The sequence below is a fragment of the Cyclospora cayetanensis genome, unplaced genomic scaffold, assembly GCF_002999335.1.
Source record: "Cyclospora cayetanensis isolate NF1_C8 unplaced genomic scaffold, CcayRef3 CcayRef3_contig_82, whole genome shotgun sequence".
In the NCBI taxonomy this organism is placed as follows: Eukaryota; Apicomplexa; class Conoidasida; order Eucoccidiorida; family Eimeriidae; genus Cyclospora; species Cyclospora cayetanensis.
In genome coordinates, this window is record NW_020312755.1 from 113,974 (window position 1) to 138,337 (window position 24,364).

Sequence of the window (24,364 nt, forward strand, 5' to 3'; positions counted from 1 at the left end):
TGCGCGCGTCAGGAGTTGCCACGACGAGCGTCCAATTTGCTTATTAAAAAAGGGAAAGGCCCCTTTATGTGATGTTACCAGAGAGATCCCGGCTCTTTGCAGGTAATTTCTGCAATGCAGCACTTCTCGGACCGCTCTCCGTAGCGCAGAGGACGGTGCAAGGTCCCGTGTACCGCTGCAAGCGTCTGCCGAGTCTTCTTTGATTGGCTTCCTTTAGAGCTTCTTGGAGCAGAGGCAAAGACGCATGATTCGACAGACACGGGCGGGGGGACAGGAGGAGGCGTCCACTGATTTGCATTGCATAGCAAAGCCACACAGCACAAGCCTTGACACCCGCAAACACCCTACACGCCTGGAGCTTTTTGGACGGCGTGTTGCATGGGGAGGCCTCGTGAGGCTGTTCGCGACAGAGGCTACAGAGCTGAAGGGGGCTCAGAGAACAAGCGTGGGTTTTTTCGCCGCAGCACGGGGGGAGGTGCAACTGTTAGCCGTGCAGGGTGCGATCTGTGAGGCGTCTGCCTCCTCCGCTTGCCTTGTTGGGCATCATGCAGAAAAAGCCGTAGCTGCATATTGCCATGGAAAAGTCGAACTCTTGAGGCACTGGCAGAATGTATGTGCGCCTTTCGGAGGAAGACGATGAGGCAACAAAAGGGGCCTCCGTCGAGCCCTCGGCTGTGGAGGGCTTCGCAGGCGATTGCTGCTTGAGGGAAGCTAAGCCTCGCACATCGCGTTCGGTGTCAGAAATACAGAGGACGTTTGAGGCAGCGTTACTGCCCGTTCCTGCTTCTTCTGATGGCCTTCGGCTCCGGCGCTTCGCCGTGGCGAGTCTTCCTGTAGGCACCGCAGGTGTAGCGGGCATTGCTTTGATATCCGAGAGACAAGCGCGCATTTTGCTGATCCTCTCGGAAGTTCTTCTGCAAATGGAGCTCAATGGGCTCCGTTTCCTCGGGGTCTTCATGGTCCCTGCAGCTTCCCCGCGTCAAGGAGGATCGGCACATTCACGAACTTGCATGCCTCTTCTTGTTGGGAGTGAACCTTCCCGGAAATCATGTATATATATGTTGCCGCTTGAGTCGAGGCTCTCAAGAACTCAGTCGTAGAAAGCAGATGCACCCGCCAAATAGAGGAAAGCTTTCACCAGCGTATCGCGTGGCACTGATTCCAGGGGCTGCTGCGGCTGAGCTGCAGCAAAAAACCCGTCAGTGCTTCGTGCGCACGCTGCAACACGCACCAGGCCTTCCTTGAAAACATGAAAGAACAGTGTCTTTCAGACGAGAAGAAGAAGCCGCCAAAACTCTAGACGATCTCCCAGCGCCATAGAGCTGTCTGATCATGGGGCCCTCGGAGCGCGGATCCTGATCGGAGAGGGGGCCCCCTGGACGGGGGCCCCCTCTCCGATCAGGATCCGCCCCCCGAATTCGGCCAAAACCCCCAACGGGGCCGTAAAACCGCTTTTTTTTCTCTAGACTCTTGACTTCAAGGTGCCTTTCTGTTATTTTGGGTGGATTCTCAATTTTCGGGAGCCGAGTGGCGTTGTTGCGGGCAGCAAAGCGAACCCGAAGGGAAGCTGCGCGGACGAATGCGGGGTCCTCTTGAGCCGGCCGATGATCTGCACGGCTTGCCGAAAGCAGAGAGGCGTCATGTGCGGCTGCTTCTGACGATTGAGGCGCTTTCGGAAGCCCACGAGCTCGCGAAGAGGGAACTTGAACGGCTGCCTCCCTCCACGGAGGAGAGCCCCCCGGTGGCGCCGGCCGGAGGAGCACCTCCGGCCGAGCCAGCGCGCAACACTGGACTAGCGGCTTTTGCCGAAAGGGCCTCTGCAGCGCTCCTCCACGCAGAGAAGTTCGCCGCGGATATCCGCACACTCATCGATGAACGGCGCCATACGAGGCTTCAGGGGATTCCCCACCCTTCGCCTCCCGGGGCCTTCCCCCCGGCGCAGCAGCCACTCCGGGCTCTTGGGGGCCCCCAGGAGGCCCTTCACGTCTTCGCTGCCTCCGCATTCGCGAGTCTCTACGAGGCTGCGGAAAAGCTGATCGAGCTCATTTGCCCAGCGGACGCCGTTGCCGCCGAGGGGCCCCCGGAGGCCCCTCGAACCACCGGAGCTCCCCGTTCGGGGGGCCCCCCTGCATGCAACAAGCTTCGAGGCGGCGCGGCCTTCTCGTGTGTCGTCAGCCACGCCATGCCGCTCCTGGAGAGCCTTCTGGGGGCCCTCACGGCGCTGCTGATTAGCCTCAGAGACGAGTTGCTTCCTGAGAACCTGCCGCCGAAGCGCTCGGAGACGCAGCGTCAGCAGCAGCTGCAACTGCAACGGGAGCAGCAGCAAACGGTGCTGCTGCGAAGTAAGCAGCCTGAGCTCCAGCCAAAAGAAAGCCCGTTGGCGCGCGGCTGGTTTTTTAGCTGCATCTTTGGCCAGTGCATGCACTTGGGGCCTCGTGCGTTGGATTGCTGCATGCGCCTGGCGCCTCCAGAAGCCGCCTCTTTCTCGGGCTTGGCGCTCGCAGCGTTGCAGCTGCTTGCAGCGGCAAATGCTGCTGCGTGGCCTCTGCAGCTCGAGTCGCACAGGCTGCGCCTGCTGGCGGGGGAGGCTCCTCGCAGCGCAGCTCTAGGAGCAGCAGCGGCTGCCGTCGATACACCGAACGGAGGCGTCTTTCGCCGCTGCTTCGCAGCTGCAGTCCCCATGAGTGGGAGCCTCCCAAGCGGTGCAGTCTGCGGGATTGCTAGCCACGAGCTTCTGGTGCTGCTACAGCGCCTCTGCAGCAGCCACACCTCCAGCAGCAGCACGGCCAGACATGCGGAGCTCGTGCTGTGGGCCCTGCGGTGTCTGTACGGCATCGCGAGCTGCTTCTGCTTCGTTTCTTCCGAGACCTCTCCGGAGGACGCTGCCGCAGCTCGCGATGGCGCTCTTCGACTCTACCCGCTAATTGCTGCTTCCTTGGTGGGCTTCCTCACGAGCAGCGCTGCAGGAGCCAAGAGGCCCCTCCCACTCAAAGCGGCAAGCGCCGCTGCTCTAGCTCTCAGGCAGTGGATAAGAGCTGCTCTGGGGCCCCTTCTGCCTCAGGGAGACGCCGCAGGAAGTCTGCAGAGGAGACAGGGGAAAGCTGGCGGCTCATTGGCAGAAGGCGGAGCTTCAGAGAGACTGAAGCCGCTCCTGCGTCTGCTCAAGAGACAGGAGCACTTTTCGGGGGGGGGGGAAGAGGGGGGAAGGGCCCCTGCAGGCACAAGCGGAAAGCTTTCAAGCCCAAGGGGAGGAGCGACGCAACGGACGCCAACACACAGAAAAAGCGAAGACGGGGAGGCATCTTCTGTGGAGGAAGAAGAGGCGGAGTCTGAGCCTGAGGAGGTTACGCCACACACGGCTCTCCAGATGCTCACAGCTCCAGTGGCCCTCTCAACTCGCTGGAAAGCAGAAGAAGAAACGGCGTCTCGAATACAGGTGCTCACACGCAAACACGCGCGAGTTTCCTAACCCTCTCGAAGCAATGCAGTCCAACAGAGGCCTGCATGTTGCGTCTGTGTGTGTCTGTGTGTCTATGTGTGTGTGTCTATGTCTGTGTGTCTGTGTGTCTATGTGTGTGTGTCTGTGTGTGTATGTGTGTGTGTGTGTGTCTATGTGTGTGTGTGTGTGTGTCTGTGTGTGTCTGTGTGTCTATGTGTGTGTGTGTGTGTGTGTCTGTGTATGTGTGTCTGTGTGTCTATGTGTGTGTGTGTCTGTGTGTTTCTGTGTGTGTGTGTGTCTGTGTATGTATGTATATACACGTATATATGTACACGTATATATGTACACGTATGTATGTACACGTATGTATGTACACGTATGTATGTACACGTATGTATGTACACGTATGTATGTACACGTGTGTTTACGTATGTATATACACGTATATATACGTGCACGTATATATGTGGTCTTTGGAAAGCGACTGCTTCACGCGATGGCTAAGGTGTTGCTTTGTTTGCGCATACAAGAAGGCCCTTGCGCGTGGTGGCATCTGAGGGGCCCTGTGTGCTGTTTTTTTTCCCTTGAATTAGAAGGCATGCAGGCGTCTGTGCGCTGCGCATTCTTTATTCGTGCACTCGCTGCGCTAAGCCCCTCCACGAGCCTCCCCACTGTAGACGCCAGTCCCTTGCTGCTGCCGCGCCTGCGCCTTTTGTCGCTGCAGCTTCTGCTGCAGCACTCCGTCACTCTGACAGGCAGCTGGAGCACGCGACTTTGCCGCCTGCTGCTCGCCGTTGAGTGGCTACAGTGCTGCTGCTGCAGCGGCAGTCGGGGATCCTCAGAAAGAATGCCACGAGGCTCCGCCGAAACATCCAAAAGACTTCCTACGAAGTCTTGCAGGGGGGGCGGTAGCGCCCTAAGCGGCGCTTCTCGCGTGGCTGCAGCCGTGCTGGTGGAGAGTCTCGACGACGAAGATCCTCGCATTCGCGCTGCTGCGGAGCGCTGGCTGTCGTTGCCTGCTGCTGCCTCCACTGCTGCAGCAGCAACAGCAGACCTCTCGGGAGGCTTTTCCGAGGTGCTGGAGGCGGCTGCTGCTCATCTGGACGCAGTGCTGAGGCAGCCCACTGTTGAGGGGGGCCCCGTCGACTGGGGGCCCCGAGAGGAGCTGCGAGGGGTCTTGGTGGGGGCCCTCGGGCTCTCGCCGGGGGGCCCCTGGGGGCCCCCCGTGGCGCCTTGGCGGGCGCTGGAACTGCTGGGGGATGAAACCATCAACGGCTCCCTGCTGCAAGCAGCAGCGGCTGCAGCGGAATGCAGCTGCTGCCTCGCGTGCACCAGCAGTGGCGAGGCGGAACTGGCGAGGGCGAAGCTGCTTGGAGCCTTGCGAGCTGTACGAGGACGGGCAGTGCTGTGCTACGCGCTCCTCCTCGTCGAGCAGCAACCACCTCCGCAGCGCTTCTCGGAGGACGCCTCTACACCTAGGCCGTGCTCTTCTAGTGGCAGCAGCAGCAGCGAGAATCGCAGCAGCGGCAGTTGCAGCGGCAGTCGCCGAACGCCGTTCGACGCAGCGACGGGCTTGCTGCGGATCAGCACAGCCTTAGATCTGCATGCAGTGGCTGCCGCTCTCTGCCGACTCTGCCGCATTCGTCCAGCCAGCAGCTGCGCCGGCGCTTTCCGCAGAGACGGGGACGGAGGGCGACCCGCCGCTTTGCTGCTTTCAGCTGAGAGAGGCGCTGCAGAGGCTGCACTGCAGTTGGACCCCATAGTCGCCGCTCTGTATCCGCCTCCCGAGAGAGCTTTTTTGCGGGCCCCTCCTGGGGAAGGAGCTTTCAAGGCGGCACCAGCAGACACGGTCGCCGCTCTGCAGGGAGCCGCCGCCGAGTCTGCGGAGGGTGGAAGTGCGTATCTTCTTGGCGAAGAGGGCAGCGCTTGCGCATATTGCCTGGCGGCAGCTGTTGGCTGTTCTTCCGTTGCATCCAGCATTCTGCTGACTGTGCGCCTAGCGGTGCGGTGTCTGCCCCCGCTGTCTCGCGGGCACCTGCTCCTGCAGCTGCTGGAGACTGCCAAGGCGCTCGCCAGGAAGGCTTTTCGTGTGCCTCCAAGGAAGACTTCCAGCGCCCCCTCCCAGCTGCTGGCAGCTCTGCGAGGCTGCGAGGTCTTGGTAGTGGCTGCAGAAAGCCTCTCCCTGTGTCTAGACGAGGTGAAGAGTCGCCCGCGCGAGGCAGCGGCAGCCTCCGAACAGTGGAAGCTCGACGCGGCGCTCTCGCTCCTTCTGGAAATACAGGAGCAGCAGAAACAGGAGCAGCAGAAACAGGAGCAGCAGCAAACGCAGCAGCAGCAGCAGCAACGGAAGCAGGCAGAGGAAGAGCAACAAGCTGACGAGGAAGGGGATTCCCAGGCTGCTCCGCAGCAAGAGCTATCTCCCACCGAAAGAGTTCGTGCGTGCCCCTGTTTCTACTGCTCCCCAGACACCGGCGGTGCGTCTGCAGCAGTGTCTTCTGCACCTTCCGCAGCAGCGGCAGACGTCGAGAGAGCGGGAGTTCAATTTCTGGTGCTGGTGTGGGGGTGTGTGGCGCGAGCCATGGAGGCTCTGGGGGCCCTCAGGGGCCCCCACGCGCTTGCTCCCCACCTGCCGAGCGCCTTAATTCCTCTTTTTGAGGCTTTGGGAAGCTCCCAAGAGTCTCTCGCCGCAGCTGCACGCCGAGCGTTGCAGGCCCTTCACGACGCAGCGGGCAGCTGCCCCTTTCGGCAGCAGCAGCAACAACGACGCCAAGAGCAGCAAGCCGAAGCCGTGGAGATCTCCACAGAGGCGTCTGGAGGGAAAGCGCAAACGACGTGCAGCGACTGCCGAGCTGTGCAGGAGGCGGAGGAAGTCGCGGCTGCCGCGGAGAGCGCCTGGGGGAGCACCCCGCGAACCCTTCGAAGGTGTACGGACGGTTCAAAGTGCCTTCTGCAGACGGAGGGAAGTCTCTTGCTGGACGAACTGGCTTGTCGCGTGCACCGGCTCTCCAGCGCGTGGGAGGCTTCTTCTCCGGCCGACGCGGAGGGGCCTCATGTGGTTTCTCTTCTCTCCGCCGTCATTGCGTTGGCATCGCCTTCCCTCATGGGGCCCCTGGGTGCTCTCCTGACCACGCTGCTGCAGCAGCAGCTGCAGCAGCAGCAGCAGCAGCAGCAGCAGCAGCTGCAGCAGCAGCTGCAGCTCGCCTGGGGCCCCCTTGACGCCGGCTGCGAGGGGGCCCCCGAGCCGAAGCCAAGCGCTGCAGCCATGCCCCTCTGGCTGCTCAGGCTTCTCTCCGTGTTTGCTTTCTTCTTATCCAACAGAGTCGTGACTTCTCGGAGGGCCTCTTATGCCGCCTCTTGGGGGGGCCTGTACCGCTGCATGCGGTGCTGCTGTCGTTCGAGTGCTGGAAGTGCCGCTCCGACCCCTCCGTCCCTCCCCCGCCAGCGGATTTGTCGCCGCTCTCCTTGGGCGACTGCCGTGACGTCTGGTTCCCGCGGCAGCGAGGCTCTCCGCTTTTCCTCGGAAAGCGGCATTCCGGAGAGCCTCGTCTTGTTGCGGAGGGCAGCGCTGCTCGGATGCGACGAGGACGGGAAGGCGCTGGACGGTTCAGACGCCGCAGCGGACTCTCCGGGAAGAGACGCCTCCGACGCGGGGGGGGCGAGAGAGACTGCCTCTCTGGAGGCGGGGGAGAGGCTGCGACGAGGCCTCTTTGGAGACTTGCGCATGCAGGCGACGCATGTGTTGCTGCACGTTCGACTCCATTTACGAGACAGCAGGCCCTTAGCCGCGGCGTACGCGCATCTTGCGGCTTTGAGATGCCTCGTGGTGCTGTCAACGCGGGAGCGAGAGCTCCTTCCCAGGGTTCACGAAGTAAGTTTCGCGTTGAAAGAGAGAGTCGCAGAGGCGGATTCGCCCCTCAAGGTATTCCAGAATCGGCGGGCGGGAGGTGCTGTCTTTGCCTGCTCTTTGGACGCTTGGAAGGCTCTTGGAAGCCGTAACCAAGCCTCGACTGATGTGCGGGGAGAAGAGGGGCCTTGATGGAGAGGTCTCCTTCTTCCTCAAAACGCGTGCTTCCCAATCTGCTGTCACTCGCCGCTCGCTACACTGCGGCTCCGCCTTGCGAGAGTAGGTTCCCACCGCGGAGCTGCTCCCATTGCACCGCCTTGTCGCACTCCCCAGCTGCGTTCTCCTGCGTTTTTGCAGATCTGGCCCTTGTTGCTGCCCTCCCTCAAGGCTGAAACTCCCCTGAGAGTCTTCGTACTGGCGCTTGGTGAGTGGGCAAGCCTCCCTCCGAGAAAGAGACGCTCCTGTCGATAGAAAAGGGCCGCATGCGCCTTAGCGGAGGCGCCTTCACGGGCTTCCCGAGCTGCTTTCTAGGCGTCTCCGCTTCACCCCTCCAAGGCTCTGTGCATTGCCTTGCAACGAACGGCTCACACTGAGGGCTTCTCGCAGCGTCTGCATGGACGTTGTCGCGCACTCCACGATCGTTCCCCCTCTTCACACAGTGCCGTTCTTTTTCCGCATGCATCTCCGCGCCAGAGTAACGGGCATTTTCACTTCGAAGCGCAGGCCTTACTCATCTAGCGCCTCCCTTCTTGGATTGAAAAGCCGCTGCGAGGGCGTTTCTCCACGTGCCTCGTTTCTCAATGGCAGTGCATTCAGCCTCCCGCAAAAGGTGTCTAGGCTTCTGTGTCCTCTTATGAGACGTCAAAAAACAAATCCCCCTTCTTCTCTTTTTTTGTTTTTCTTCAGGCATCCTCAAGCTCCTAACGGCCACAGCAGCGCATTTCATAAGAGACAGGTGAGAGGAATTTCCCCCTTCCACCCCGTCCCTTCCCTCCGCCAAGCCGTTCTTTCCCCTTCTTGGTCGTTGCCTTGTGACTTCTTCACCATCCTTCCCTCCCACCCTTCGCGCCGTTCTACAAGGCAGCAACTCTCTGCAGATAAATAGAAACCCTTGGAGCGCCAAGCAAAGTCTGCGTGGATGCTTTTTCGCGCAAGACTGCTGCTGCCCACCGATCCCAGGCAGCATTAAAGAAAAAGATTCCCCTTCTAGGTGCAAGGAGGGAAGCGTGGAGGCAGGCATGCATGCACGCGCTTGCTCTGTTGCTTTGTCACTTGGCTCCCCTTCATAAAGCACTTCTGAGAGAGAGCTGAGTAAGTCCGCTGCGTGTTTTCGCGCTGCCTCCCGATTTCCAGGTTCGCAAGAGATGCAGCCGCTGCCCTGCCTACAAGACTCTGCCAGCTGCGGCTGGCGTCTGCAGCAGAGAATGCAAGACGCAGCGAGGCATACAAGTGAGTGGCTGAGGTCTCTCACGCACCACAGCAGTTGCCTCTCGTGTTTCGCCTTTCTGCAACGGAGCGCCTTCCCTTGTTGCGGCTTCAACGATGCACGATGCACACCCCTTATTGAGTTTCACGGCGCTTCGCCTCAGATGCGTCTCTGCCTCTGCCTCGCCGCCATCTGTGCACTCTCAAGCTTTGTCCACCTACTTTTGATTCGCCCACCTTCGCCAAGCCTCGGCTTGCTTGCTGGGTGCCTCTTCCTTCAGACAGCACGTCCACGGCTTGCGGCTTGCTTGCGCACAGGACTGAATTCGCAATCGCATCGGCTCTCGCATTCTGCGGAAGTGTGCGTCCGGAGCTCTTTGAAAAACTCGGATCTCTCGAGGCTGCCCTTATGTGCTGTTTGAGGTGTCTGTGCCGAGCGACACCGCACGCCGTGGTGGAGAGTGCAACAGCGGCTCTTGTCGCCCTTCACAGAGTCCATCCAGCACGGGTGCGCGAGCCTTTTGACTCCTCCTTGTCTCTCTTGGCAGGGCAGAACTGCGCATGCGGGATGGCGAGGCTGCAGCTCTTGTTGTTGTTGTCATGTTTCGCTTCTCCCTTTTCGTCTCTTTGCTCGCTTGCCTGCGTGTTTCTTGAGCGCCGATGTATCGGGGAGCGAAGTGCTGCAGGGGATGGCGAAAGGGGAGGGGGCCTGCGAGGGAAGGGGAGGGAAGGCTTCTAACTGGGAAGTGGCTCTTTCTCTTGTGCGATTCTGTCGGGGGGAAATTTTTTCGATGGAGCTGTTGCTTCTGAGGCTGTCTGCTGGTGCTGTCTTCGCGAACGTCCCTCGCTTTTTGGCCTCCTACTAGTGTCGCCTTTTTGTTTGCGAGCTTTTCACCTAGTTCCCACTCGCAGTGTACATGCAGCATGCCTGTGCCTATCGAGCGAGTTGGCTTGCCGCTGTATCCTGCGGCTGCCTTCCTGTTTCGCTAAGCGGGATGCGCAGCAAAGAGGGCTCTCCCTGCTCTGCTGTGCCTCAGGTTTGGTTCAAATGCTCTCGTGCTGTTGCCTTGGCGCAACATCTGCAGGCGCAGGAGAAGAAAAGTGGCATCTCTACGACCCCCTATGCATCTGGAGAGCTGCCGCGGCCTGCCAGTGAGTGGCTGTGCGTGCTTGCTCATGGGTGCGACTGGATGCATGAGGCTACCCCACATTCTCGTCTATCACTGCAGAGAACCTCCAAGGAAGCAGAGCAACTGTGGCTTGAACTCTGCAGCGCACTAGATAGCGCCCTAGTAGAAAAGTCGAGGCCTTTGCTGCAGGGGAGACTCGCAGCAGCTACGACGGTAAGCCGAGAAGCAGTGTGCAGGTGCCTGCATACTCTGACTGACTGGAAGCTTCACACATGGGAAGAAGTCAGAAAGGAGGAAAGGAGTAACTGCTAGAAGGAAGCGAAGGATTCCAGTAGAGGCGATCGGGTGGCTCTGGAGGAGCGCAGCCTTCAACTTTGTGCAACGCTGATAGAGTAGGGTGTTGCTGCTGCAACGGAAGAGCCAAACACAAAGGGGGAAACAAGCACAGCACAGTCCGGTGCTCGTGTTTTGGCAGCCCGAGTTTGCTGCTGGCTGCTCATCCTTGCAATGCATCACAGTGCTCTTCTAAGATGGCACCTCCGGGATCGGCCGCTAGCAGTCACCTACGGGTATGGAAGAGAAATTGTACAGACTGTATCAACGCGTTTCTGTGAAACTGTATTTGAACACGTGTGCATAAATTAGTGCTAAAAATCATTTTCTGCGAAAAACCACCGACAAAGAATCCGCCCCATGGCAAGACACGGGAGATTCTCAATTTTTAGTGAGGCAGCGCTAAATCCGAGAGAGGCACACACACTGGCAGGGATGGAGGTGGTAGATACCATGGCTCATTTATCAAGCAGCGTGCGCGCGATGGCGCGAGAGAGCTCAAACGCGTCCCCCAAGCGCCAGCCGAGGCCATGTGTAGCATTTGTTTGCCAAGTTATCTGCTCGAGCCGTTGCTCCAACAGAATACTCCCGACTCCCGCCACTACGTTCATGAACAGCTGTCGATTACCGGCTCCCCAACCACTGGTACCGCACTCGCAAGTATCGTACTTTACAATCTAGCGACGTACTAGCCACAGGCCCTTCACACAAGGAGGCACGCATCAGAGCTAGCAGGAAGACACTTTGTTCGTTACAAAGGACCAACTTACCCCCATGTCCACGTGGAGACGTACCACAAGTCTCGGTTAATAGGGCGCTTAAACAAAGCTTGAGGATAAGACAGCATGCCGCAACCCATCTATCAATGAGGCATACCTGGGAAAGAAGTGCTGGAGGGCGTTTTCTAGCGTTTCTCGCCATCTCATGTAGGCACACGCAATGCGTTACCACCGCTGGGGCGGGCAAAGCGGGATATTCGCAGTATTGGATCTACTGGGATACCTGCTTAGACACGATCTTAATCATTCAGGCTTCCGAATCAGACTGAAGCCCCTCGAGCTGTTAGCGCTTAGTTGTGAATACTCTTGCCAAGTCCTAGTGGGTCCGGCAGCCCCATGATGAATTTCTGCCTGCTGGAGCATCCAGTCCGACTATATTATTGTGTTACGATAAAGCCACACGTGCCTTTTGAGGTAATTAAGCACGCTTTTTAAATTCTGAGACCGCGCGTATAAGGTAATCCATGCCTGAACAAACGGTTCTTTGTGCTTGGTCTTGCGTTCTTCAGTGTGCTTCTCTTCGATGCCGCCAGAGTCTTCGGTCCCCTTTTGAACTTGAAATAGATCGCTGGGTCATTTCAACGCCCAGATTCGCCCTCGTGCGAGCAGATCGGTCGCTCGCATCCTTGTACATGCACAATGACAGAGCGCCGAATCAAACGCTCGGACTGCCTTTTAAATTCCCAAACAGTCTTGACAGCAGATAAGGCGCTTCTTGATTGCAAGTATGAAGCTATTTACAGCTGGATCGCCTCAGAAGAGAGCAAAGCTTTGATAGTAGGAGGCCCTTCTGCCACACTCAGGCCCCTTCATGCAGCTCGGGCAAGCGCCACTGCGGATTCTTCCTCTGCTTGCGAGGAAGCTACGTTGCCAAGTGAGCCACGTAATATTCATTTCCAGTGGGGCACGTGTCTCACCCTTGAGTTATGCGACAGAATCCAAGACCAACATGCATTCAGGAATGCACAATATCCGATGGAAGCGGTTCTTGCCGCGATCATTCTCTGCTGTGAACGCTGGGCAGCCGAGCGTGAAGGGCTACAAAAAGAAAACATTAGCGCAGAGCCATGCGCAGCCGCACAGTGCACAAGCCGCCTTCCCGCTACGGTCAGCGGCTATGGTTCCTTAAGGGAGTCGGAGGGGGCAAGGCGATTACGCTCCTTTGATGTGATCACCTCGAGAAGAGCTTTGCGCTGCTTCCTTCGGTTTCTGTTGCCACACTCATCTCCTTATTTGATACCGTTTTCAATGGACGTGGACTTGGTTGGCAACACCCTTTTATTGACAGTTTTGGATCCTGTCAAGGGTCGACCCCTGGGTTATGGCATCAATTTTGAGGAGCGCTTTGTTTCTCCTGCCAAGATGTGTACAAATGACAAAGCCGTTAACGAACTGACAACGCTCTACGTGGTCCAATCTGTCAACTTGTGCGGAGAACTGAAACTGGCGATTTCGGCTGAAACAGATGCCTTGGATGCGCGCTTTAACCCTTTAAGAAACAGCGTTGCTGCCGAGTCATGTTGTAGCAGCAACAAAAATAAAAGTTCACTTGCGTGCACTTTCGATCAGCAGATGATTGGCTCCAACGAATGCCACGTGCATAGTTGTAAACAACTGTCGCTTCTCGAGAAACAGCTGCTGCAAGACTGTGCGCCTCTGGTGGAACTAAAGACACTTTCTCATTTTCGTGAATACCCGTGGGAAGACACTGCCGATCAAATGCGCCTTGGTGGCGCGAAGCTGCTCCTTAAGGCATCGCATCGCAGGGGCACTCTTCAGACACTTCAACTTGTACCTATAGAGCACGTGGAAAAGCAGCTGGATTTAAATGGCCTGAGTGGCACCGATAAATGGCCTAGTCTGGTAATTCTGCTCAAGAAACTAAGGGAAATCGCGAACATGGTAAGATCGGAATCTTCAGGTGACGTGGCGTGCCTTCGCCTGATTTTCGACGGCGGGCACTCCTTGCGCGTTTTCAATAGGGAACCAGGAACCGTTCGCTTGTCGAAGGAAGCAGTGACTTGGCTTGCATGAACATAATGTTGATAATCTAGCGCTACCTGAACGTGGCGCTTGCTTGGGAAACTAGGGACCCTCAGACTTTTTGTGAAATAGAGGTGTCTCTGCGACTGCATACGGAGCTGCGATATTGGCTTTGTACCCTCGCTCATCCATCTATACAAGTCATTTTCATGAATTTACGGACGCGACTATCCCGATTATGTCCGCGTGCAAGAATATTGCCGCCAGGGGGCCCGTAGAATGGTGTTTTATCAGAAGGAGGAGCCAACTAGCGCCTCTTGTAGCTGTTCAAGGCGCTGTGCCCCGCAGTTCATGCGTGCAGCATGAGCGCGTTCTACAGTAACTGCCCGCCTGCTTTCTGCCTTCCTGAAGAGACACTTCTTTCCATACCCAAATGTCGCCATCGTGAAAACAGACAATGCAGCGTAGGGAAACTGCACAGTCCGGCCTGCATCCACCGCCCACTGTTCAGTGCGACGTGGACCTTTGTACCCGCGTACAATTCGCAGTTGCTATTAATTGGCCAATATTGTGGTGCACTTTTGTGTGCATATCAATTGAAGTGCAGTTCGACCTCTGTGCCCTAAAGCTCAGGAGTAGCGTAGCATCGTTTTCCCGACAGTGGATAGTCTGAACGCGGTTGCCTCCGGCTACTGAGCACCATACACGCATCTCCGTGCATTACTACGGCGCTGTTCGCTACTCGTACGAATATGACGAAGATTACACAGTACACCCAAATTACAACTAGGCTGACCACCTTGAAACCCTCATATAAGGTCTCCGCAGGTAGACACTTGACCCTTCGCCCAACGCATTTACCAGAAAGCTATCGAGCGTTTTCTTTTAAAAAAATATGCTTTCCCATGCCTACGCCAGTCTGACATCTCGCCTTGAGGAGAGGGGCAACTAGGGTAAGCGTAGCCGCATCCTCCGAGCTCTCCGAGCATTCGCAGCTGTAGCCCAGAGCAACCACAGCATTGCCTCTTTTTGCATCGAGTTATTGCCACTCAGCAATCCATAAAATGTACGAACAGCTCAGTCAGTTAGGCATTTCTTCTTTGGTTTAATCTAAAGACAACTAAATAAGAAGAACGTGCCCTACTGCAACTTTGCCCGCGAGAACACACACTAGCCCTGCAACACCGCTCGCTTCTTCCGAGGTGAGTATTAAGCACGCCCATGCACATAACTATTTAGTCCACAAATTGCATGGATTGGTTCAACCGACTTCATTCCCCAGACGTTGACTCTCTCAAGGCACGCGTAACACACAGCTAAGCATAGCTGAAGCGGTTGTCTGTAAAGTCCATCAGAGGACCAGTGTGCCTTGATCCAATCGCAAGCTAAGCCTTCTGACTATCACTGTGCTGCGTAATTTCAAACGCCACGGAATAGAAGGTACAATGGGGCGAGGCAAGATGCACACTGCGAGAAGGTGTGGGGTGGGTGCTGTGCCTCGGTCGGTGAGGGTAACAACCCCCAATGGCCCCTTCCGCCCCGCCTTCATGGCGTCTTTAGAATAAACTTTCGTAGTTTTTGGCGGATAGTCGCCTCTACATGGCCAGCCGTGTTGTGAGGAAAGAATCGCCTCAGTGGGGGCTTCGTGTGCGCCCATTCTCGACCCGCATGCCGCCTCAGTCCCACGAAGCCTGAGAAAGGACGCAGTGCATGGTTCTCCTGCCCCTTTGGCCCTTTCTTTTGGCGTTTAGCGTGTTTCTTCTGGATATTTGTGCCCTTCTGCGCCTTGCTCTCGGAGCGGCCGCTCGATTTGCATGCACCGGTGTTTGAACCGACGCTCCAACGCACCCACGCCTTCCATTGAAATCTTCAGCCAGCCACAGCTTCCCTGCGTGGCCACCCCGCGTTGCACGCAGGCTTTCCGCGCGGTGACTCTGCTGCGTTTTGGGGGTTGTTCGAGCTTCTTCAGCGACCCCCCGACCCCCTTCTGGCGTGTCTTTCCTCTCGCATCCATTCAGCATGGCCGCGCGCGCTCCGTGCCAAACAGGCACCGGAATCTGAGGCGAGCGCGGAAAAACTCCTCTGCTGCTCCTGCGGGAGCCGGCAGCGGCGCGGCACTCGGAGAGCCAGCAACCACGGGAGGCCGAGGGGCCCCCCGACAGGGGCCCCCCGGTGTGTGGGCTGCAGGAGGAGCCGCGCGCAGTGCCGCGTCATGCAGCTGCGCGATGCCGTCGCACTCTGCCCTCCGGGGGGGGGGGTGGGCAAGGGAGCTGCAGCGACCCCTGCTGGACCTCCCTTCCCCTCCGCTGGCGAGCCGCCTTCGCTTCTGTGCAGTTATGCGCCGCACGCAGCGCTCGCCGAGAGCTCCGCGTTGGCTCCTTCGAATCCTGCGATTCGCGGAGGGGTGTGCAGCCTAGCGGCGCCTCTTCAGGCTACACCCGACGGGCTGCAGCACTTTGGCCCCTTCACGCCGCAGCCGCCAGCAACCCCTCCGAAACAGAGCCTTGCCGTGGGACGGTTGTGCGCTGCTACGCGGGGAGCCTCCCCCGCAGCTGCCTATCTCGGAGCATCCAGGGAGCCTTTCCCTTCTGAACAGCCGGAGCTGCACGAGGACGCCTCGTCTCGGAGGGCGTTGGATAGCGTGGCTTCCGTGCTGGCGGCCCCTTTGCCTGACGTCGCGCTCAAGCCGCGAGCGCTTGCTCTCGCTCCTCCCAACGAGCGCGACTGCAACGCATCTGCTGCGCTGCAGCAGCCGCGGCTCTGCGGCGAACAACCCCAGCGAGGGCAGCTCCAGCAGCAGCGGCAGGAGCACCACCATCTGCCGTGGGGAGCCACTGCCTCCCCCCCGGTTCGCTACGATTCGGAACTGAACATGTGGGTAGTGGTGGTGCCCCTCAAGGGGTCGCGCCACGTGCTCTTTGCCTCCAAATTTTGTGTCAGAAAAAGGGGGTTCGCTGAAGCAAGGCGCCTCGCGCTCGCTTCCTACCGGAGGTTTCTGCTGCAACACCAACCCGCTGCAGCTGCCGCCACCGTCACGGGCGCAGCTGCCGGAGACAGAAGCCACGCAGTCGTCAGTCAGCCCTCCATGTTTTTTTCTAGAGCCAAAGAGGTAAATAGACGCGCGGCACAAGTGCGCCTTCGACTCCAAACCTTAAACGGGGGGGAGGCGCCGCAGCACACATACACATGGGGGCACCCCAAAACAGGGGAGTCACACAGGGACGTGGGAGAGACTTATGCAGCTTCAAGCTTCGAGCAGCAGCCCGTCACACGGTTTCTGCTTTTGTATTTAGCGTCTAAAATATAGGAATCGGAAGACTCGGAATGTGTGGGTGCATGCGCGGCTTTCCCAGTGGAAGCGGTTTGCTTGGGGTGTACATACGGATGTTGCTGTGTCTGTGCCCTGTTGTCACCTCGCCATGAAGAAGAAGAAAGGCTGTATCCTGATGACAGGTGACGGTGTATTTCTGCGGTCTGCAGACCGATTTTCTACATGCTCGGTTCCAGCCTACTGGCCTGTTTGGTATTGTTTTGTTTGTACGGGCATCTGTGTTGTTGCAGGCGTGGTGTACTCAGTGGTACGAGGGGCCAAAGCGCGTCTTCAAATCCTTTTCTTGCCGCGTAAGGTTTCGGATTCTGCTTCCTCTGCATGCGCTTAGGCGATGCGAGAAGGCTTGCCTTTTCCGCGCTGAAGACAGTGCCGAAACAGCCCAGTCTGGTGGTTCCAGCATAAGCCGCCTTTTGGGCTCCACACGGGGATGCGGAGCGTTCACACGCTTCCAGCCATCCCTGAGCTACCTCCATTGGTGGTGCTGCTTGCCCTGTGGCTATATATCGGGAGAACACCTACCGCGCAGAGGCATCCGCGTGGATGCCTACCCCATCAGCCACTCATTTTCTTTGATGTGGATGAGATGCCTTTTGAGCTTTTCTTGCTCAGGTCTATGGAAGACTGGCAGAGCCCTTGTGCCGCTGGTTTCTGGCCGTCGTACGACGCCATGGGCGGCGGCCTTCTTCCATGGAAGTCGAGACGCAGTGTGTGCGCTTACGTTCCCTCGCCCTCACGCGGGAGGACGAGGGGATTGGAGGAGAAGACGACGCTTCGGGAGGGGGTCGTTGCATGCACAGCGAACGTTCGGACGCCCCTACGGGGGTGCAGCGGCAGGCGGAGCACCAGCGTCCGCGTGCATTTGCGAGCGGATGGAGAGACAGCTTCGCAGGCGGACCAAGTGCTGGATACGCCCTTTGGCAGGCGCCACAGCACGTCGGTTCATCCACGAGCCTCGCGTTAGGCCCCTCAGAATCCGTGGGTTCTTCTTTTATGAGCGCTACCCCGCCGCCGGCTTCTGCAGAATCCGCTGTGCTGCCCTGCATCTCTGAAAAGCGCTTGGTGGAGAGGCCGCAAGGCGGGGTCACCGAGCAGCCGGGCGGAGCGGTCGGCTCCCTCGCGGCTTCTCAGGTGTCTGTACACCGTCCTCTCGGAGATGCGAACGGGCTAGGGTCCGAAAAGGAGGCAGAAACGGAGGGAAGCAGCCCGCCTGACGCTGCTGGTGCTCCTTCTGCGTCAGCAGTGTCGCGCACTGCGAGTAGTAGCGCGTGCAAAGAGCCCAGCAGCGGTGTCGGAATCCAGCAGCGTGGGGGTGGCGAAGCGGGGGCTGACGCCTTCTACGTGAACCACGTTTCGCCTCCCCCAGCTGCTTCGCTGCATCTGAGGCTTACGCACGAGCAGACTGCAATGGCGGCCACTCTGCCGCACCCGCAGCTATCCGTTCCCTGGAACAGAGCGACTGGGCATTTCGAATGCACAACCGCAAACGTGTCTCCCCCCAGGCTCCCCATGGGATTTGCCAGCCACCAACTGCCTCAGCACACAGCACACCGCGTGCCACCACTGATTGTGGGAAAGGCTCTGCCATAAGGAAAGCAACAACCCTGAGGGGCCTATCTCCTGCCAAACAGTTGGCGGATTACTACTGGACGACCCGCAGTTCCTGCACTCTTTTGCCACACTCTTCACGACTGAATTGCTGGCCCAACTGTGGTGAAGCATTTTCTGCCTCGCGGCTCACGTGGTGCGCGGCCTTCGCACCATGAAACCTTATTTTATTGACAGCAGAATGTTCACCGTCAACGCAGCACAGCGCCTTCCACAGCGGCAGAAAAAGCTTGCGCCCACTCCAGCTACCAACCAGCCGTACTGCGATTCATTGATGATCACCTTTAAACTCTTCATGCATTGGCCGGAATGCGAGGCCGCACGAACATGCCAAACTTTTCCCGCCACTTTATATTCGAGTGTCGGGTGCAACCCCGGCGCCACGGGGTGGCATGTTCATTCGCCAGTAATGGCATCACTTACAGTATTTGAACACACAACAATGAAATCCTCTTCGGACACCTTAATTGATGCATGCAGCCACAGAACTCACTTTTCGCAAGGGGTTTATGTGTTTATGGCAAGACCTGCCGCAAAGCGAACCGGATACCGATTACACGATCCCGACAAACCCATGCTCCTACTGGAGATATTCTTGAGGGAAATGTGAAGCACAAGCTTAGGCTTTGGTTTTAGAGGTAGATCAGTGACCGAAATGCACAGAGCACTTGGTTTGCAGTGAGTATAGGAAAGCACCGCTAGGACACCGTCTGAATCTGTCGGTGTCCTCTGGTATACAAAAAGGGTGCGCGGCAAAACAAAGATTTTGTGATTGAGCACATGGTGTGCATCGTAAACGGTTCCCAAATTAATCAAAAAGTGTTAGGTGCCTGGAATCAAACGCCCCTCGTTGCTATTTCTCAGCAGCGATTGTTCAAATTGGGTTACCGATGAAAAAGAGTCAGGCAACACCGAAGTTGAATGCAGGCCACCGTAAATCTGCCAGTGTCTTTGCAGCCACTAGCGAAAAATGGACCCGACAATACATTATGCATACATATATCAAGCAAATACATCAAGGGAGAGAATAAACCTCGAATGCCTCGAAGGAGTAGTAGGCCGTGCCCTCTCCCTTTGTCCCTGTGTTCTTGGTTACAAGAAGCTCATCCGTTCCATCCTGAAGTTGCGCATAAAGGAGAATCTAGGGGCTGCCTGTTCTACTTTGCGTGTTACATGTGCCTTACGGTTGACACATAGAGGCCATCAATGCCCCTTTTCAGCAGCGATTTCCGGAAGTAGATTCCAGAAAGAAAAATGAACAGCTGAGAGATAAGGAGCAGTAAAATAGTGGAGGAAACGATGAATCCCGTCCACCAAAGAAGAGGGTTGCTCAAGCTGCATCTTGAACTGTTCGTGTGAACGCCTGAAGTCGGTGCATCACCGTGGATGTCCGTAAGTACAGGAAAATTCACGTTCGTTTTTTGAAAGAAACCCCACTTATTCCGATAAAGCAGTGCACCAGCATTGCGGGAAGAAGTATATAATGCTGTAGTACGAAAGAATTAATGAATAGAGTGACGGAATTCATACTTGAACTAGCAATCGCTTACGAATGCAATATGAAGCATCGCGTCCATTGAAGTCGCCGTATTCCCTTCACGGAGGATCTAAAGAGGGAGAGTGAATCCTGCAAGGAAATAGGGGCAATGTGCAAATATACCTGTATCCCCTGGATTGCCGCGAGGGCTCCTAGTCCAAAACAGCACCACAAAACCCAAGTGCTAACCCCTTGACAGTTCACCGAGATCTCCTGCTCCCTATACCATACTCCGCTGCAATTTATTTACAGCTTTTGACAGCTCATTTTTGGAATCTAGGTCCTTGCATGTGCTTACAAAAGAGAAAGCAGAAAAAGTGCTTGTCCACCAAGCAACGCTCCCTTGCACGAAATTCTCGACTCCGTTTCACGGACCATGGTTGCCAAGGGAATAAAAGTGAAACCAGTTCTGTTTTCCCTAATGGTTATTGCACTCGAAGCACTGCTTGTTGCCAGATCTGATTACCACTGGGGTGGTCCTGTCCTATGCACCCCTTAAACCCAAACAGTCATTACACTCCAAAAAAAACCCAACATCCTTCCACTTGAAGGTTTTGCTTGGGCACCTACGAAAAGTCTCTTGCTTCGTCCTAACACCTCATTAGAGCGCATCAATTGGCCAGCATTTTCTGCCTCAGTCCCACTAACAATGAAACTACCGCTGCCTATGGAACGTGTGCTCTCCCTGCACGTGATACAAAACACCAGATTATCCCACCGAAAGGCGGGACGCTTCATCTAGGACAGCAACATGTCCGTGTTGCAAAAATGAAACGATTTCTTAGCGTGTAAGCGAAAAAGTCCAAAAATCGTCAAAGAAATGCCGCAATGCAGCTTCCGCACAACAATCTGTGTGCTCACTATCCCCCAGAACTGCCCGATTCAGGTTTTATGCCTAGGAGAAGGCAGCCCGTCAAAAGCGACGTTCTTTACGGAAAGCCCAAGCAATTTAGCGTGAGCACTAGACCGTCCCTTCCCCCTTCACCAGTAGCAAGTTCGATTCTAGTCCATGATTACTCCTTCTTCTTCGACACCCTGTACTGTCCGATAACAACGGCGTGATCTCTGTGATACGGCTCAAGGGTGAGCTGTTCCTTAGGTTTGCACTTTTCCTTCCTGAGTTTATCCACTTCTGCTGCAAAAACGGCCTCGGGTTTCGCCGTAGAGTCCACGCAATTTGCCTTAATGGAGATGATGAACCAACCACTGGGCTTTAGAAAGTAGTGAGCGTTCAACGCCACGATACGCGACTGATCCGGCTGGGCCACGTCGGCAAAGATAACATCCACCATGTCAACCAACATGCGGTACTTCAGGGGTTGCCGCGCGTCCTCTACAATAGGCACAATGTTAGGCCTCTTTTTGGCCATGTTTGTCAAATCACGGCCTGAGCGATGGGAGAATTCCACAGCGTATACAACGCCCTCGGGCCCAACAATGTCTGAAACATGAGACACCGTGGTGCCGTTTGCAGCGCCCAGATACAACACCTTGCAGCCAGGCTTGATGGGCATGTTGGCTACACCGCCAACCAAAGTGGCGCCTAGCTTTGAACGGAAGGGATTCCATATTCTGTACTCGATCTTTTCCCCCGATTCTTGCACAACCTCCATCCGCTTCTCCCCATAAACCGACTCCCCAGGGACCATGTTGCGGGTTACAAGGGAATCCGCCTTCCCCTTGGACATAAACACGCCTTCAAAACGGTGCGGCACAACAACAACTCTCGCGGGCCCACTACCCCCGCGGCCACCCCCCCGGCCGCCACCCCCACGACCACCACCCCCACGACCTCGTGCACCTTTGAAACCTCCGCCGCCTGTTGTGCAAACACACCGCACAGCCCCAGGGCCCTTCGGGCGGAAAGGCATGTAACAACTAGGCCACCAAACGAAACTGCAGAGGCATAGATTAGGCCAGTTACTAACGGGGAGCAAACCATAAATGTGCAGCATCCCACTGATGATCGAGAACGCCCTCTGACCTACAGTCCCAACCCGCTTCACCCAGTAGAGGCTCGGTCATGCGCACTCCTCCCTTTCATAGCCTTTCAAGCTCCTCACCCCAAAGCGTAGCTGATGATGACTCACCTCCTCCCCTTCCGCCTCGCCCTCCACGGCCACCGCCGAAACCGCCGCGGCTGGCACCACCACCCCCACGACCCGCGCCTCTAAATCCACCACCTCCTGAGAATTCGCACATGTGTACATGGAAGACGGAAATAAGTAGAAGGCAGCTAAAGCAATGATCGGAGCAGCACGTAGGCATTCGACGCCAGAGCTCCGCCGGCCGGAAAAATTTCACATCGGCTCATGCAGCCGCGGCTACGGATGTGCCACCAAGCAAATGCATCGCCAAGCCCATAAAAATGGAGGTTTGGGGGCATTAGATCTCCTAGAGCCGACTTCTGAAACATGAATCGACCTCCGTGAGCCTCGCAAGCAACGGGGGCGCGAAGGCCCCAGGAGAGGAGGGAGCAACGAGAGATTTACTGCCAACACCCACCCCTCATTGTGCCGGACAGAACAAAGAGAGGCGAAAATCGATGCCGCTGGCTGCACTAATCCCACCGCAAGCAAAAACAGGCGAGGCAGCCGCGCAGTCAGCACGCAAGGACCGAGGGAGAAGAGGGCAGCGCCTCCCGAATCGTGGGCTGCAGCTTTGTGCGATTTTGGCTTGGGAGCAAACTATTTTCAGAGTACTACACTCAATGACAACGGGTTGCTTGCCCTCCGCGGCGCATAGTGTGGCGCCACTGGTTTGCTTCCCGAGCGAAGACGAAGGCTGCGGTGTGGGGTGCAGGGCCCGGCCCCAAGGGTAGTGCGCAAGTCGCTGCTCTCCTCAAAGTGACAATTTATTTTTTGGCAGCAGATTTGGGGATGTTTGGTTGCTTGCAATAAGCTAGGACTCTGCTGCCTTGTGCCATCTCACGTGTATGCGCAAGGGCCGAAGTACGCGCATAGCTTGGACCCTCACCTCCTCCCGAGCGCTTACGGCCGCGAGCGCCCGCCTCACCTTCTTGTTTACCCTTTATGAGCCTCCAGAAACTACCAAACACAAGCATGCATTGCTGAGCACGCGCTACTCCCGCAGTCTCGAGTCGCAGGCGCACCTACCAATGCACAAACCCCCGTTGAGGGCACTTCTGTAGATGAACTCCCTAGTGTATTGGTTCCTAGCACCGGAGGGCACACACCACCCCAAAACTTTGTTTCAGCTTCGTTTTAATGGGTGGAGAGAGCTGGGCTCTAGAAACCTCCATATGCTTGGAACGTCTAATGAAGCGGGCTCGGGTTCTTTTCAGGACACTTTCTAGTACCGTAGTTATATTGATCAAAGAACTACGAAATATTGACTATGTGGACTGGAGTGTTGTGCATCTTATTCGCTGCAGAGCGTCGTGAGCTCTGTGCATTTGCCCTAGATGCTGTGCCACTAGCTATGAGTGCTCAAGGCGCTTGGAGGGTGATGCTGTACCCATGCGCCCTGGCTGTGCTTCTTCCCACATGTCGGGAACTCTGAGGGGCGCGAGAATGGGGAGAATGGAGCTTTTGGGGGGGCACCTAAGAACATTCTGTTCAATGTGTATGGAGACTAGAGCTAAAAGTCTCCGTACGGAGGCCTCCGATAAGGAGATACGTCGACAGTTTCAGCACCCTAAAAGCATGCCATGCAAAGTCGACCTGAGTGCCAGAATCTAGGGATTATTGCTCTCAGAGCTTCCCGACTTAAAAATTCGCTGCAAAGTGTCGGCAGCCTACAAACAAATTGCACGTCTGCGCAGGGGCTGGAGGGCGGAAGCTTCCATGGAAGTACGCGTCAGAACCGGTTCTTCCCAAGCTGTTGCAGCTTAAATGATCCCCTGTCGGCCTTTTCAGACGCTTGAAGCAAGCTCCACTAAAGCAGGGGCCAGTGCTCTTACTGCAGCTCGATGTCTCTTGGCAACCGAGTGAGGTCCACTGCCCTTCGGCCTGTCGCATTCTGCAAAAGATCGTTCCTGTATCCGTCTCCCCAGAGGATGTTTTCCTAATGCTGCATGGCCATAGGGGCTTAATTCGATAGGAAGCCGGATGCATGGGACGCAGCCAGCTACCGTCGTCGAGCGGTTGATATCTTTGCATACACGTTCAAAGCTCGACACACGCGAGTGTATCCTCCTGACGAAGAGACAAGTATTCTTTGTTACTTTGGCACCTTAATAACGCACAAAGAAGTTAGCCGTAGTAAGTTTTGATGCCAAACGACCCCGGAGCAGCCAAAGTTATACTTGGACGCTTTTTATTACAGTAGTTACGTTTGATGCGAATCGGTGTAGGATTGATCAACGCGCTGGCCATTCGGTATAGCTCACCTATTGCATAGTAGCGTCAACTCAATACTGCAAGACGCAATCTTGTGTGCGTGTATGCTACATACTGTGTGGCACGACAAGTGAATGTCCTCCACGCCTACCCTTCAGTTTCTCTCCTGGTATCAAGAGCACTGTAAGATGAGGGAGAAAAGAGGAGACAGATTTTTGAGAAACACTCAAGCCTTTCTATTAGATTTGCATTGAGTTTGGAGTTAAGGGTGTTCCGGTAGTTCCATGCTGTATCCGTGATCAGCATCTGGCCCTCTGCTCTACGAATCTGGGGTGCACCGATGCACTGGAGCACACAGCTGCATTACATCTGCCTTTTCGCCTTCCGGGTGGTCCTGTGGGCTTGCTGCTAATTGCATCCCAGTAGGCATACTGTCCCTGCAGCACACGGCTATGTGGTTTTGGAGAAATGCTGAAATTCCAGTTCTTCTGGTGATTGGAAAGGGAGATTCTTCTGTGATTTTAGTCGGCTATTAATGTTAGAGGTCCTCTCGCGGAAGCGACTCGGTGGGAACATTCGCTTTTGAATGGTACAGCAGGGAGCCGTTAAAAGAATAGGCTCCGCACGGACGCAGGTTAAGTGCTGCTAGCATTACAA

The 24,364-nt window shown here is 56.4% G+C and overlaps 5 protein-coding genes across 5 annotated transcripts; 4 read left to right on the top strand and 1 right to left on the bottom strand.

Annotated features, from left to right (window-relative positions):
* The first annotated feature begins 1,579 nt into the window (after positions 1-1,579).
* On the top strand, positions 1,580-3,469 carry LOC34617431. Its single transcript, XM_026335848.1, has 3 exons — positions 1,580-1,842; positions 2,374-2,594; positions 2,646-3,469. Exons 1-3 carry the CDS (start codon positions 1,580-1,582, stop codon positions 3,467-3,469), a joined length of 1,308 nt encoding a protein of 435 aa, XP_026191633.1.
* Positions 3,470-4,286: 817 nt separating this feature from the next.
* On the top strand, positions 4,287-7,475 carry LOC113146953. The gene is made up of 6 exons (XM_026335851.1): positions 4,287-4,739; positions 4,875-4,947; positions 5,038-5,441; positions 5,565-6,140; positions 6,198-6,805; positions 6,998-7,475. The coding sequence occupies exons 1-6, from the start codon at positions 4,287-4,289 to the stop codon at positions 7,473-7,475; spliced, it is 2,592 nt and encodes an 863-aa protein (XP_026191636.1).
* Positions 7,476-11,589: 4,114 nt separating this feature from the next.
* On the top strand, positions 11,590-12,984 carry LOC113146954. The gene has a single exon (XM_026335852.1). The coding sequence runs from the start codon at positions 11,590-11,592 to the stop codon at positions 12,982-12,984; it is 1,395 nt and encodes a 464-aa protein (XP_026191637.1).
* Positions 12,985-15,145: 2,161 nt separating this feature from the next.
* On the top strand, positions 15,146-18,900 carry LOC34617442. Its single transcript, XM_026335853.1, has 6 exons — positions 15,146-16,042; positions 16,495-16,554; positions 16,874-17,433; positions 17,628-17,891; positions 18,047-18,445; positions 18,696-18,900. The coding sequence occupies exons 1-6, from the start codon at positions 15,146-15,148 to the stop codon at positions 18,898-18,900; spliced, it is 2,385 nt and encodes a 794-aa protein (XP_026191638.1).
* A 1,519-nt stretch (positions 18,901-20,419) lies between these two features.
* Positions 20,420-21,608, bottom strand: LOC113146955 (rRNA 2'-O-methyltransferase fibrillarin-like). Its single transcript, XM_026335854.1, has 2 exons — positions 21,497-21,608; positions 20,420-21,225 (listed from the first exon to the last, which is right to left on the bottom strand). Exons 1-2 carry the CDS (start codon positions 21,606-21,608, stop codon positions 20,420-20,422), a joined length of 918 nt encoding a protein of 305 aa, XP_026191639.1.
* Positions 21,609-24,364: the final 2,756 nt, after the last annotated feature.

What these genes read in the sequence shown, in the direction of transcription:
- LOC34617431 (XM_026335848.1), top strand. Translation starts at nt 1,580, where the DNA reads ATGCGGGGTCCTCTTGAGCCGGCCGATGATCTGCACGGCTTGCCGAAA. An exon ending in GCGCTCCTCCACGCAGAGAA is followed by an intron (nt 1,843 to 2,373) that starts GTTCGCCGCGGA and finishes GCCAAAAGAAAG; the next exon opens with CCCGTTGGCGCGCGGCTGGT. An exon ending in GCTGGCGGGGGAGGCTCCTC is followed by an intron (nt 2,595 to 2,645) that starts GCAGCGCAGCTC and finishes CACCGAACGGAG; the next exon opens with GCGTCTTTCGCCGCTGCTTC.
- LOC113146953 (XM_026335851.1), top strand. Translation starts at nt 4,287, where the DNA reads ATGCCACGAGGCTCCGCCGAAACATCCAAAAGACTTCCTACGAAGTCT. An exon ending in TGCTGACTGTGCGCCTAGCG is followed by an intron (nt 5,442 to 5,564) that starts GTGCGGTGTCTG and finishes GCCCCCTCCCAG; the next exon opens with CTGCTGGCAGCTCTGCGAGG. An exon ending in GCCGCCTCTTGGGGGGGCCT is followed by an intron (nt 6,806 to 6,997) that starts GTACCGCTGCAT and finishes CTTGTTGCGGAG; the next exon opens with GGCAGCGCTGCTCGGATGCG.
- LOC113146954 (XM_026335852.1), top strand. Translation starts at nt 11,590, where the DNA reads ATGACAGAGCGCCGAATCAAACGCTCGGACTGCCTTTTAAATTCCCAA.
- LOC34617442 (XM_026335853.1), top strand. Translation starts at nt 15,146, where the DNA reads ATGCAGCTGCGCGATGCCGTCGCACTCTGCCCTCCGGGGGGGGGGGTG. An exon ending in TCAAATCCTTTTCTTGCCGC is followed by an intron (nt 16,555 to 16,873) that starts GTAAGGTTTCGG and finishes TTTCTTGCTCAG; the next exon opens with GTCTATGGAAGACTGGCAGA. An exon ending in CACGATCCCGACAAACCCAT is followed by an intron (nt 18,446 to 18,695) that starts GCTCCTACTGGA and finishes AAAAAGTGTTAG; the next exon opens with GTGCCTGGAATCAAACGCCC.
- LOC113146955 (XM_026335854.1), bottom strand. Translation starts at nt 21,608, where the DNA reads ATGTGCGAATTCTCAGGAGGTGGTGGATTTAGAGGCGCGGGTCGTGGG. An exon ending in GCGAGGCGGAAGGGGAGGAG is followed by an intron (nt 21,226 to 21,496) that starts GTGAGTCATCAT and finishes TTTGCACAACAG; the next exon opens with GCGGCGGAGGTTTCAAAGGT.